Genomic DNA, 13,802 nt, shown 5'->3' with positions numbered 1-13,802 from the left:
GTCTGTTACAGAGCTGCTGGTGGTAGTCTATTACAGAGCTGCTGGTGGTGGTCTGTTACAGAGCTGCTGGTGGTGGTCTATTACAGAGCTGCTGGTGGTAGTCTATTACAGAGCTGCTGGTGGTAGTCTATTACAGAGCTGCTGGTGGTAGTCTGTTACAGAGCTGCTGGTGGTTGTCTATTACAGAGCTGCTGGTGGTTGTCTATTACAGAGCTGCTGGTGGTTGTCTATTACAGAGCTGCTGGTGGTAGTCTATTACAGAGCTGCTGGTGGTGGGTCTCCTGATGCTGGTGGTAGTCTGTTACAGGGCTTCTTGTGGTGGGTCTCCTGATGCTGGTGAGAGTCTGTTACAGGGCTTCTTGTGGTGGGTCTCCTGATGCTGGTGAGCGTCTGTTACAGGGCTTCTTGTGGTGGGTCTCCTGATGCTGGTGTGAGTAGATCAGCTAGCAGCACAGATGTGTGGAAATACTTGAGGTCAATTGCCATAGGGAGGCCCCTTGTGAATATAGAGCAGTCTATTGATCTAGGAAAGAGAGAGAAATGGAGGGTGGGAGGGAGAGACTGAGGGGGAGGGAGAGAGAGAGACAGAGACAGGAACTCTGGAGAAAATGGTTTGGGTTTATTTGGGCTTGTCTGACCTAGACATTCTGTTCACTCCCCCTAACAGAAAATAGGGGGGATAATATTTGTATCTCTGAGGTCAATAGATCATGTTTGGATAGAGACTGGACTTAAAAGGTAGTCAGCCAGCTAGCCAGCCAGATAGCCAGATAGCTAGCCAGCCAGTCAGCCAGTCAGTTAGCCAGCTAGTCAGCCAGCCAGCCAGATAGCCAAGCCAGTCAGCCAGATAGCCAGTCAGCCCGTCAGTCAGTTAGCCAGTCAGCCAGCCATCTAGCCAGTCAGCCAGATAGCCAGCCAGCCAGCCAGTCAGCCAGATAGCCAAGCCAGTCAGCCCGTAAGTCAGTCAGCCCGTTAGCCAGTCAGTCAGTTAGCCAGTAAGCCAGCCAGCCAGCTAGCCAGATAGCCAGCCAGTCAGCCAGATAGTCAGCCAGATAGCCAGTCAGCCTGTCAGTCAGTTCAGGCTTATTACTTATACCTGAGTTACACAGGATACCTGGGGCCAATTTCTCTCCAAGACTTGTCAATTCATTATTTCACCGGGCTTTTTATTTTATTTCATTTAAACAATCTGATGTTACACAATGTCTCCTGCAATTATTTTTAAATTATTACTTTTAAAAGTAATCTCTGCTCAGACTCAGAACAGTTTGGTTTTAAAAAGGCCCAGTTATCTCTACTCAGATTCAGAACAGTTTTGTTTTAAAAAGGCCCTGTTATCTCTACTCAGATTCAGAACAGTTTTGTTTTAAAAAGGTCCAGTTATCTCTACTCAGATTCAGAACAGTTTTGTTTTAAAAGGCCCAGTTATCTCTACTCAGATTACATTTACATTACATTTAAGTCATTTAGCAGACGCTCTTATCCAGAGCGACTTACAAATTGGTGCATTCACCTTATGACATCCAGTGGAACAGCCACTTTACAATAGTGCATCTACATCTTTTAAGGGGGGTGAGAAGGATTACTTTATCCTATCCTAGGTATTCCTTAAAGAGGTGGGGTTTCAGGTGTCTCCGGAAGGTGGTGATTGACTCCGCTGTCCTGGCGTCGTTCAGAACAGTTTTGTTTTAAAAGGCCCAGTTATCTCTACTCAGATTCAGAACAGTTTTGTTTTAAAAGGCCCAGTTATCTCTACTAAAATACAGAGAAGACTTCAAAGCCAAAGCTCTAAACCGCTCCAACCTGCTCCAACCTGCTCCAAACCGCTCCAAACCGCTACAAACAGCTCCAACCTGCTCCAACCTCCTCCAACCTGCTCCAACCTGCTACAAACCGCTCCAACCTGCTCCAAACCGCTCCAACCTGCTCCAACCTGCTCCAACCTGCTCCAAACCGCTCCAACCTGCTCCAAACCGCTCCAACCTGCTCCAACCTGCTCCAAACCTCTCCAACCTGCTCCAAACCGCTCCAAACCGCTCCAACCTGCTCCAACCTGCTCCAAACCGCTCCAACCTGCTCCAAACCGCTCCAACCTGCTCCAACCTGCTCCAACCTGCTCCAAACCGCTCCAAACCGCTCCAACCTGCTCCAAACCGCTCCAAACCGCTCCAACCTGCTCCAAACCACTCCAACCTGCTCCAAACCGCTCCAACCTGCTCCAAACCACTCCAACCTGCTCCAAACCGCTCCAACCTGCTCCAAACCACTCCAACCTGCTCCAAACAGCTCCAACCTGCTCCAAACCGCTCCAACCTGCTCCAACCTGCTCCAACCTGCTCCAAACCGCTCCAAACCGCTCCAACCTGCTCCAACCTGCTCCAAACCGCTCCAACCTGCTCCAACCTGCTCCAACCTGCTCCAAACCGCTCCAACCTGCTCCAACCTGCTCCAACCTGCTCCAACCTGCTCCAACCTGCTCCAAACCGCTCCAACCTGCTCCAACCTGCTCCAAACCGCTCCAACCTGCTCCAAACCGCTCCAACCTGCTCCAAACCGCTTGGAATAGTTTGGAGCTATAGCTTCGAAGTCCTCTTTGTACATGGAACGAGGTAATAAAACCCATCTCCACCCATACTTAACAGGTTCCCATCTCCATCCATACTTAACAGGTTCCCATCTCCACCCATCCTTAACAGGCTCCCATCTCCACCCATACTTAACAGGTTCCCATCTCCATCCATACTTAACAGGCTCCCATCTCCACCCATACTTAACAGGCTCCCATCTCCACCCATACTTAACAGGCTCCCATCTCCACCCATACTTAATATTAACTAGACAGGCGAGGAGGGTTCTGCAGGTAGCTACAGTATCCATAGCAGTATGTAACCAGGCATCCTCTGGACATGCCCCCTTCTATATCTTTAATGCTGAGTGCCAAGCAGAGACAGTAGTTTAGTCTTAGTGACCCGGCCGGGAATTGATCTCCCAACCTTGCCAACTCGGGGAGGACACTCTAACTACAAGACCACTGAGTTGGTAGTGTACAGAGTAGCTCATACTAGTACGGTGGTCCACTAAAACAAAGATGCGGGCATAACCTTCAACCAAAGAACGTGAGCTAAAATGTGGCCATAGCAGAGAGGAGCCAGCTAGGAGAGCCTGGAATGAAAGGAGAACGGCAGAGTCCCTCCCAGAGAGGAGCCAGCTAGAAGAGCCTGGAATGAAAGGAGAACAGCAGAGTCCCTCCCAGAGAGGAGCCAACTAGAAGAGCCTGGAATGAAAGGAGAACAGCAGAGTCCCTCCCAGAGAGGAGCCAACTAGAAGAGCCTGGAATGAAAGGAGAACGGCAGAGTCCCTCCCAGCTAGAAGAGCCTGGAATGAAAGGAGAACGGCAGAGTCCCTCCCAGCTAGAAGAGCCTGGAATGAAAGGAGAACAGCAGAGTCCCTCCCAGAGAGGAGCCAACTAGAAGAGCTTGGAATGAAAGGAGAACGGCAGAGTCCCTCCCAGAGAGGAGCCAACTAGGAGAGCCTGGAATGAAAGGAGAACGGCAGAGTCCCTCCCAGAGAGGAGCCAACTAGGAGAGCCTGGAATGAAAGGAGAACGGCAGAGTCCCTCCCAGAGAGGAGCCAACTAGAAGAGCTTGGAATGAAAGGAGAACGGCAGAGTCCCTCCCAGAGAGGAGCCAACTAGGAGAGCCTGGAATGAAAGGAGAACGGCAGAGTCCCTCCCAGAGAGGAGCCAACTAGAAGAGCTTGGAATGAAAGGAGAACGGCAGAGTCCCTCCCAGAGAGGAGCCAACTAGGAGAGCCTGGAATGAAAGGAGAACGGCAGAGTCCCTCCCAGCTAGGAGAGCCTGGAATGAAAGGAGAACGGCAGAGTCCCTCCCAGAGAGGAGCCAACTAGAAGAGCTTGGAATGAAAGGAGAACGGCAGAGTCCCTCCCAGAGAGGAGCCAACTAGAAGAGCCTGGAATGAAAGGAGAACGGCAGAGTCCCTCCCAGAGAGGAGCCAACTAGAAGAGCCTGGAATGAAAGAAAACACTGCATTTTTTTCCACCATGACCTCATTGTACCTTTCTTTGTCTGCGTCCCAATTGGCACCGTATTCCCTATATAGAGCCAGTCAAAGGTAGTGCACTATATAGGGAATACGGTGCCATTAGGGACACAGCCTTTCTCTCGGCTCGGAGACGCACACATCCTGTATTAAACCATAGCAAGGAGCATAAATCTACCTCATCGTGTGGGGGGCAGACCTTAAACCTGGGTTCAAATATTATTTGAAATTGTTAAAATACTTTATGTATTTGCTTAAGCCTGCCTGGAGTCCCTATTGCGGTTTTGGAACTATTTAATTGGTTCCATCGAGCCAGGAAAACTCAATCAAGCACAGATACATCATTTTGAATAGATTTTCAAATAGAATTTGAACCCAGGTTTGGTGGGGGGCTGCTGCCTGTGTGGAGCCTCAAGTGTCATTTGATCCTCAAGTCAGACCATACCAGACCAGACCTGTTGGTGGAGTAGTCTAGCCCTCCCCTCCTCCTCTCCTCCTCCCCTCCTCCTCCTCCGCCCCTGCTCCCCCCATTTCTCTCTCCCATACCAGACCAGGCCTAGTACAGTAGTAGTCTAGACCTCCTCCCCGCCATCCCTCTCTCCCAGACCAGGCCTGGTGCAGTAGTAGTCTAGACCTCCTCCCCGCCATCCCTCTCTCCCAGACCAGGCCTGGTGCAGTAGTTGTCTAGACCTCCTCCCCTCCATCCCTCTCTCCCATACCAGACCAGGCCTGGTGCAGTAGTAGTCTAGACTTCCTCCCCTCCTCCCCTCATTCCTCTCTCCCATACCAGACCAGGCCTGGTGCAGTAGTTGTCTAGCCCTCCTCCTCCTCCTCCTCTGCTCCATCTCTCTCTCCCATACCAGACCAGTCCTGGTGCAGTAGTAGTCTAGCCCTCCTCCCCTCCATCCCTCTCTCCTATACCAGACCAGGCCTGGTGCAGTAGTAGTCTAGACTTCCTCCCCTGCTCCCCTCATTCCTCTCTCCCATACCAGACCAGGCCTGGTGCAGTAGTTGTCTAGCCCTCCTCCTCCTCCTCCTCTGCTCCATCTCTCTCTCCCATACCATACCAGTCCTGGTGCAGTAGTAGTCTAGCCCTCCTCCCCTCCATCCCTCTCTCCTATACCAGACCAGGCCTGGTGCAGTAGTAGTCTAGACCTCCTCCCCTCCATCCCTCTCCCATACCAGACCAGGCCTGGTGCAGTAGTAGTCTAGCCCTCCTCATCCTCCTCCTCTGCTCCATCTCTCTCTCCCATACCAGACCAGACCTGGTGCATTAGTAGTCTAGCCCTCCTCCTCCTCTCCCTCTCTTGGTCCCCCCCAGCCATCATCTACAATATTGATCTGCGAAAAGAAAAGTTCCTCGAACCAGAGCTGAAACCAGAGCCCCTCAACATATGGAGAACAAATCTGAAAAAGACAGGTGGCATATGTACTAGGGACTATGGGGGTAGATGGTTATAGTGTGTTCTGATGGGAACCCAACTGACTGGGGGTTGGGGGTTGGGAAGCTCAGATTCGGTCAGAGACTGAGTGAATTAACAAGGACTGTCTTTTCTCTGAAAGGAACAATGAAGTCCGACCAACTTCTGTTGGGCCTGAAGTTGGCCATGTAGCAACAGTTTGTGGTCACAGTCGGACCCCCCCCCCCTTGTCTTTGGGGATAAATCATTACAGAATATCACTATCACAGCCTTGCTGTTCTGTTGAGAATACAATAGATATTTTATTGTCCATTTAATGAAAACAGAAACAGCCCTTGTTTCCTTACGCCCTCAGACACACACGTTGAGAGGTACAAGGTCAGTCAGGGTTACTGCATCCCTGGATGGAGGGCTGCTGGTCCGCCTCTCCACCCTCTAGGATATCCGCCGAGACAATTCTCTGTGACGTTGCTTTGTATTAACAAGTTGCTATTTACAAATGGCACCAACTGATATTGTGGTTGATGGTTGGGGTCCCGTGTGGCTCAGTTGGTAGAGGATGGTGCTTGCAATGCCAGAGTTTTGGGTTTGATTCCCATGGGGGACCAGTATAGGGCAAAGTATGAGAATGTATGAACTCACGATGGTAAGTTTGCATAATGACTCAAAATGTAAATGTTTATCTCTTCCCTAATGTGTCTCCACTGCCATTGTAACCTCTGACCTGTCCTTCCACCTAGGGGGCACTTCCATTTCTCACACAAAGGAATCTATTTTCTTCTAATGTCTCCCTCCACCAGGCCATCCCATGCCGGAGGATCCCGTGTCGTGCCAGCGCTCCCTCCGGGTCCTTCTTCGCCAGGGACAACACGGCTAACTTCCTGACCTGGTGTCGTCAGGTGGGGGTGGGAGAGACCTGCCTGTTTGAGTCTGAGGGACTGGGTGAGTACGGATGTATGTCAGTTTTTGCATTAATGCTCCGTTTTGATTCTTTCAAGCTAGAACACAACAGAACAAATTGCGGAGAATCTCAATGACCACTCATTAGGTTCTAGAACCTTTGGAAGTTTCATAAATTCACTGAATTGAAATGGAATTAACCCCAAAACCCTGGTGAGAACAGTACACCAGTCTGGTCACAGATAATCAAGTTTCAGTTTCCTTTCATAAATATGGCCCAATAATAATAACTATAATACGTCTCAAATAAGTTGAAGATTGGAATATGTGACTTCTGAAGCAAGTCACACTAAATATGGCCTTGTCCGGATCTATCTCAGGCTGTCAGCAGCACTACCAGGGAGGAGGAGGATAGACCCAGACTGCCGTCTATGGGTGGTGGACTGACTGGTGGGATGCAGAGAGAGAGAAACACAAAGGCATCTCCTCTCCTCTCCTCATACACAAGCTCCTCTTCTGTTGTCCACAGACTCCACCCACAATACCCTGACTTCACACAATATCCACTTGGACAGCAGGCTATGTTCTGAGAACGCTGTGACTGTCTTGGCTTACCAGATGAATGATATGAACAGTTATGTTGATTTTAAACAGTCGTTCGCTGTACAGAACGTCCCAGGAAACACAGAGTGAAAGTGAGAGAAGACAGACAGTGGGGCATTAGCTAGCTGGAGAGAGAGAAAGTAAGGCAATGTTATGTATTTGTATTTATTATGGATCCCCATTAGTTCCTGCCAAGGCAGCAGCTACTCTTCCTGGGGTTTATTATGGATCCCCATTAGTTCCTGCCAAGGCAGCAGCTACTCTTCCTGGGGTTTATTATGGATCCCCATTAGTTCCTGCCAAGGCAGCAGCTACTCTTCCTGGGGTTTATTATGGATCCCCATTAGTTCTGTCAAGGTAAAAGCTACTCTTCCTGGGGTTTATTATGGATCCCCATTAGTTCCTGTCAAGGCAGCAGCTACTCTTCCTGGGGTTTATTATTGATCCCCATTAGTTCCTGCCAAGGCAGCAGCTACTCTTCCTGGGGTTTATTATGGATCCCTATTAGTTCTGTCAAGGCAAAAGCTACTCTTCCTGGGGTTTATTATGGATCCCCATTAGTTCCTGTCAAGGCAGCAGCTACTCTTCCTGGGGTTTATTATTGATCCCCATTAGTTCCTGCCAAGGCAGCAGCTACTCTTCCTGGGGTTTATTATGGATCCCCATTAGTTCTGTCAAGGCAGCAGCTAATCTTCCTGGGGTTTATTATGGATCCCCATTAGTTCCTGCCAAGGCAGCAGCTACTCTTCCTGCGGTTTATTATGGATCCAGCAGATACTCTTCCCGGGGTTTATTATTGATCCCCATTAGTTCCTGTCAAGGCAGCAGCTACTATTCCTGGGGTTTATTATGGATCCCCATTAGTTCCTGTCAAAACAGCAGCTACTCTTCCTAGGGTTTATTATGGATCCCCATTAGTTCCTGCCAAGGCAGCAGCTACTCTTCCTGGGGTTTATTATTGATCCCCATTAGTTCCTGCCAAGGCAGCAGCTACTCTTCCTGGGGTTTATTATGGATCCCCATGAGTTCCTGTCAAGGCAGCAGCTACTCTTCCTGGAGTTTTGTATGGATCCCCATTAGTACCTGTCAAGGCAGCAGCTAATCTTCCTGGGGTTTATTATGGATCCCCATTAGTTCCTGCCAAGGCAGCAGCTACTCTTCCTGCGGTTTATTATGGATCCAGCAGATACTCTTCCCGGGGTTTATTATTGATCCCCATTAGTTCCTGTCAAGGCAGCAGCTACTATTCCTGGGGTTTATTATGGATCCCCATTAGTTCCTGTCAAGACAGCAGCTACTCTTCCTAAGGTTTATTATGGATCCCCATTAGTTCCTGCCAAGGCAGCAGCTACTCTTCCTGGGGTTTATTATTGATCCCCATTAGTTCCTGCCAAGGCAGCAGCTACTCTTCCTGGGGTTTATTATGGATCCCCATGAGTTCCTATCAAGGCAGCAGCTACTCTTCCTGGGGTTTATTATGGATCCCCATTAGTACCTGTCAAGGCAGCAGCTACTCTTCCTGGGGTTTATTATGGATCCCCATTAGTTCCTGTCAAGGCAGCAGCTACTCTTCCTGGGGTTTATTATGGATCCCCATTAGTTCCTGTCAAGGCAACAGCTACTCTTCCTGGGGTTTATTATGGATCCCCATTAGTTCCTGCCAAGGCAGCAGCTACTCTTCCTGGGGTTTATTATGGATCCCCATTAGTTCCTGTCAAGGCAGCAGCTACTCTTCCTGGGGTTTATTATGGATCCCCATTAGTTCCTGTCAAGGCAGCAGCTACTCTTCCTGGGGTTTATTATGGATCCCCATTAGTTCCTGTCAAGGCAGCAGCTACTCTTCCTGGGGTTTATTATGGATCCCCATTAGTTCCTGTCAAGGCAGCAGCTACTCTTCCTGGGGTTTATTATGGATCCCCATTAGTTCCTGTCAAGGCAGCAGCTACTCTTCCTGGGGTTTATTATGGATCCCCATTAGTTCCTGTCAAGGCAGCAGCTACTCTTCCTGGGGTTTATTATGGATCCCCATTAGTTCCTGTCAAGGCAGCAGCTACTCTTCCTGGGGTTTATTATGGATCCCCATTAGTTCCTGTCAAGGCAGCAGCTACTCTTCCTGGGGTTTATGATGGATCCCCATTAGTTCCTGTCAAGGCAGCAGCTACTCTTCCTGGGGTTTATTATGGATCCCCATTAGTTCCTGTCAAGGCAGCAGCTACTCTTCCTGGGGTTTATTATGGATCCCCATTAGTTCCTGTCAAGGCAGCAGCTACTCTTCCTGGGCTGCAGCAAAATGCAGGCAGTTAATACCTATTAAACCATAAGGCCGTGTCAGTGGTAGGAGGTACAGACAATTCTTGTGTTTTCCTCTCCTCCTCTCCCTCAGTTTTCTGGCTAACGATTGGTTTATTCTTCTCTACTTTCAACCCCAACCCCCTTAGACATTGTATTTTGGTGAAATGATGGATAACTTACTAATTAGACTATCATTTATTAGAATGTAATATGAATAGAATGGAACTTGATTGTCCATCCAAGGCTAGTTAGTGTGGTCACACGAGCACCGTGCGTAACAACAGGGTAGCTAGCTAACTATCCTGTTCCCTGTCTTTCCCCTTCTTTTCCTTCTTCTGTGATGGATTGAAAAGTGCATCATCACGGTGTAGCATACGACAACAGGTTTGGAGAACTATTGCTGTCCTGATGCATGGTGTGCTGTGTCACGTCACATGCCCATCGATCATCTTACTGCCTGGCACTGTGTTTGTGGAACATTTTATTTCATGTAGTTTAGTTTTGTGTGAAATTGCTGCTTGTTGATCTTCATTAAAAAAAAATATATATAATTCTTGTAGCTGTTTTGAGCTCACACTTATGTTCACCTCACGCTAACACACCAATATCAATAACTCAATCACCACTTATCACAAAGAACACTTCTCATTTAATCTATACCCACTGGCATGTGCGTAAGAGTTTTTTTTTTTTTTAAACCACTTTCCCACATCACTTTAATGCAAGTTTCAATGTGACAGGGATAATATTACCACCCTGTAATTGAGATGGGTTGTAAGGAATACAGTGAAGATCATGCACTCTTTTCCATGTATTTCTCCCCTTTAGTTCTTCACAAACAGCCTCGGGAAGTATGCCTCTGTCTCCTACAGCTGGGAAGGATAGCGTCTCGGTAAGGGCTCTTCCCCTCTTTCCTGTAAGGGATCTTCCCCTCCTTCCTGTAAGGGATCTTCCCCTCCTTCCTGTAAGGGATCTTCCCCTCCTTCCTGTAAGGGATCTTCCCCTCTTTCCTGTAAGGGATCTTCCCCTCTTTCCTGTAAGGGATCTTCCCCTCTTTCCTGTAAGGGATCTTCCCCTCTTTCCTGTAAGGGATCTTCCCCTCCTTCCTGTAAGGGATCTTCCCCTCCTTCCTGTAAGGGATCTTCCCCTCCTTCCTGTAAGGGATCTTCCCCTCTTTCCTGTAAGGGATCTTCCCCTCTTTCCTGTAAGGGATCTTCCCTCTTTCCTGTAAGGGATCTTCCCCCCTTCCTGTAAGGGATCTTCCCCCCTTCCTGTAAGGGATCTTCCCCTCCTTCCTGTAAGGGCTCTTCCCCTCTTTCCTGTAAGGGATCTTCCCCTCTTTCCTGTAAGTGATCTTCCCCTCTTTGCTGTAAGGGATCTTCCCCTCCTTCCTGTAAGGGCTCTTCCCCTCTTTCCTGTAAGGGATCTTCCCCTCCTTCCTGTAAGGGATCTTCCCCTCCTTCCTGTAAGGGATCTTCCCCTCCTTCCTGTAAGGGATCTTCCCCTCCTTCCCGTAAGAGATCTTCCCCTCTTTCCCGTAAGGGATCTTCCCCTCCTTCCCGTAAGGGATCTTCCCCTCTTTCCCGTAAGGGATCTTCCCCTCCTTCCCGTAAGGGATCTTCCCCTCTTTCCCGTAAGGGATCTTCCCCTCTTTCCTGTAAGGGATCTTCCCCTCCTTCCCGTAAGGGATCTTCCCCTTCTTCCCGTAAGGGATCTTCCCCTCTTTCCTGTAAGGGATCTTCCCCTCCTTCCTGTAAGGGATCTTCCCCTCCTTCCTGTAAGGGATCTTCCCCTCCTTCCCGTAAGGGATCTTCCCCTCCTTCCTGTAAGGGATCTTCCCCTCTTTCCTGTAAGGGATCTTCCCCTCTTTCCTGTAAGGGATCTTCCCCTCTTTCCTGTAAGGGATCTTCCCCTCTTTCCTGTAAGGGATCTTCCCCTCTTTCCTGTAAGGGATCTTCCCCTCTTCGCCTTGATTTAAATTATTCACTTAAAAAAGCTTTCAATTTTAATTGAATTTGTATGTGCATTATATATTACAAGTAGAAGTTTAATTATCCTTTGATTATATTCTCTTTAGAAATGATTTTTGCAAAGAAAACATTCAAAAGGAGTGGGGTAGTCTCTCTCCTAACATATTTGTAGTTTATTGTACAGAAGAAGGCACAGGGATACCGAAACATTGGATGATTTACCCAATACATTACTGGTAGTTTATATACAGTGCCTTGCGAAAGTATTCGGCCCCCTTGAACTTTGCGACCTTTAGCCACATTTCAGGCTTCAAACATAAAGATATAAAACTGTATTTTTTGTGAAGAATCAACAACAAGTGGGACACAATCATGAAGTGGAATGACATTTATTGGATATTTCAAACTTTTTTAACAAATCAAAAACTGAAAAATTGGGCGTGCAAAATTATTCAGCCCCTTTACTTTCAGTGCAGCAAACTCTCTCCAGAAGTTCAGTGAGGATCTCTGAATGATCCAATGTTGACCTAAATGACTAATGATGATAAATACAATCCACCTGTGTGTAATCAAGTCTCCGTATAAATGCACCTGCACTGTGATAGTCTCAGAGGTCCGTTAAAAGCGCAGAGAGCATCATGAAGAACAAGGAACACACCTGGCAGGTCCGAGATACTGTTGTGAAGAAGTTTAAAGCCGGATTTGGATACAAAAAGATTTCCCAAGCTTTAAACATCCCAAGGAGCACTGTGCAAGCGATAATATTGAAATGGAAGGAGTATCAGACCACTGCCAATCTACCAAGACCTGGCCGTCCCTCTAAACTTTCAGCTCATACAAGGAGAAGACTGATCAGAGATGCAGCCAAGAGGCCCATGATCACTCTGGATGAACTGCAGAGATCTACAGCTGAGGTGGGAGACTCTGTCCATAGGACAACAATCAGTCGTATATTGCACAAATCTGGCCTTTATGGAAGAGTGGCAAGAAGAAAGCCATTTCTTAAAGATATCCATAAAAAGTGTTGTTTAAAGTTTGCCACAAGCCACCTGGGAGACACACCAAACATGTGGAAGAAGGTGCTCTGGTCAGATGAAACCAAAATTTAACTTTTTGGCAACAATGCAAAACGTTATGTTTGGCGTAAAAGCAACACAGCTCATCACCCTGAACACACCATCCCCACTGTCAAACATGGTGGTGGCAGCATCATGGTTTTTGGGCCTGCTTTTCTTCAGCAGGGACAGGGAAGATTATTAAAATTGATGGGAAGATGGATGGAGCCAAATACAGGACCATTCTGGAAGAAAACCTGATGGAGTCTGCAAAAGACCTGAGACTGGGACGGAGATTTGTCTTCCAACAAGACAATGATCCAAAACATAAAGCAAAATCTACAATGGAATGGTTCAAAAATAAACATATCCAGGTGTTAGAATGGCCAAGTCAAAGTCCAGACCTGAATCCAATCGAGAATCTGTGGAAAGAACTGAAAACTGCTGTTCACAAATGCTCTCCATCCAACCTCACTGAGCTCGAGCTGTTTTGCAAGGAGGAATGGGAAAAAATGTCAGTCTCTCGATGTGCAAAACTGATAGAGACATACCCCAAGCGACTTACAGCTGTAATCGCAGCAAAAGGTGGCGCTACAAAGTATTAACTTATTAAGGGGGCTGAATAATTTTGCACGCCCAATTTTTCAGTTTTTGATTTGTTAAAAAAGTTTGAAATATCCAATAAATGTCGTTCCACTTCATGATTGTGTCCCACTTGTTGTTGATTCTTCACAAAAAAATACAGTTTTATATCTTTATGTTTGAAGCCTGAAATGTGGCAAAAGGTCGCAAAGTTCAAGGGGGCCGAATACTTTCGCAAGGCACTGTATATAGATATATAGAGAGAGAGAGTGATGATTTACCCAATACATTACTGGTAGTTTATATATATATATATATATATATATATATAGAGAGAGAGAGAGACAGAGAGAGAGACACAGAGAGAGAGAGAGAGAGAGACACACACAGAGAGAGAGAGAGAGAGAGAGAGAGAGAGAGAGAGAGAGAGAGAGAGAGAGAGAGAGAGAGAGAGAGAGAGAGAGAGAGAGAGAGAGAGAGAGAGAGAGAGAGAGAGAGAGAGACTATTTTTCATAGCTTATAGTTTATTAGCCGTTAGTCAGCACCTTTTTAAATAAATAAAAATTATCTGGGTGTGCGCCAGCTCATGTTTTTTATTAGTTTATTGTATGGAGCAGAGAGAAAGAGGAGAGACTGTGCTGAAATAGCAGGGGGCCAGATTCAACCCCATGCAGCAGTGGGACATATGATTAGTGGGCTGGAATTCAACCCCATGATGCAGAGGTATACATGATTTGACCCCAGACCACTCTAGGCCACTGCAATATATTTGACCCCAGGCCATTATAATGTATTTGAAGCCAGGCCACTATAATGTATTTGACCCCAGGCCACTATAATGTATTTGACCCCAGGCCACTATAATGTATTTGACCCCAGGCCATTATAATGTATTTGACCCCAGGCCATTATAATGTATT

The 13,802-nt window shown here is 47.4% G+C and overlaps 1 protein-coding gene across 2 annotated transcripts in view; it reads left to right on the top strand.

Annotated features, from left to right (window-relative positions):
- LOC115121765 (growth arrest-specific protein 2) overlaps positions 1-13,802 on the top strand; it is a 77,060-nt gene that overhangs the window by 49,973 nt on the left and 13,285 nt on the right. For both annotated transcript variants that reach the window (XM_065022238.1, XM_065022239.1), the window contains exons 4-5: positions 6,281-6,422; positions 10,104-10,167. In XM_065022238.1, coding sequence (XP_064878310.1) covers positions 6,281-6,422; positions 10,104-10,167 — 206 coding nt within the window. The remainder of the gene's footprint in view (positions 1-6,280; positions 6,423-10,103; positions 10,168-13,802) is intronic.

This window comes from Oncorhynchus nerka, linkage group LG9a (genome assembly GCF_034236695.1).
Source record: "Oncorhynchus nerka isolate Pitt River linkage group LG9a, Oner_Uvic_2.0, whole genome shotgun sequence".
Classification (NCBI taxonomy): domain Eukaryota; kingdom Metazoa; phylum Chordata; class Actinopteri; order Salmoniformes; family Salmonidae; genus Oncorhynchus; species Oncorhynchus nerka.
The sequence above is the reverse complement of the archived record's forward strand: the minus strand, read 5'-3'. Positions and strand labels throughout refer to the sequence as shown.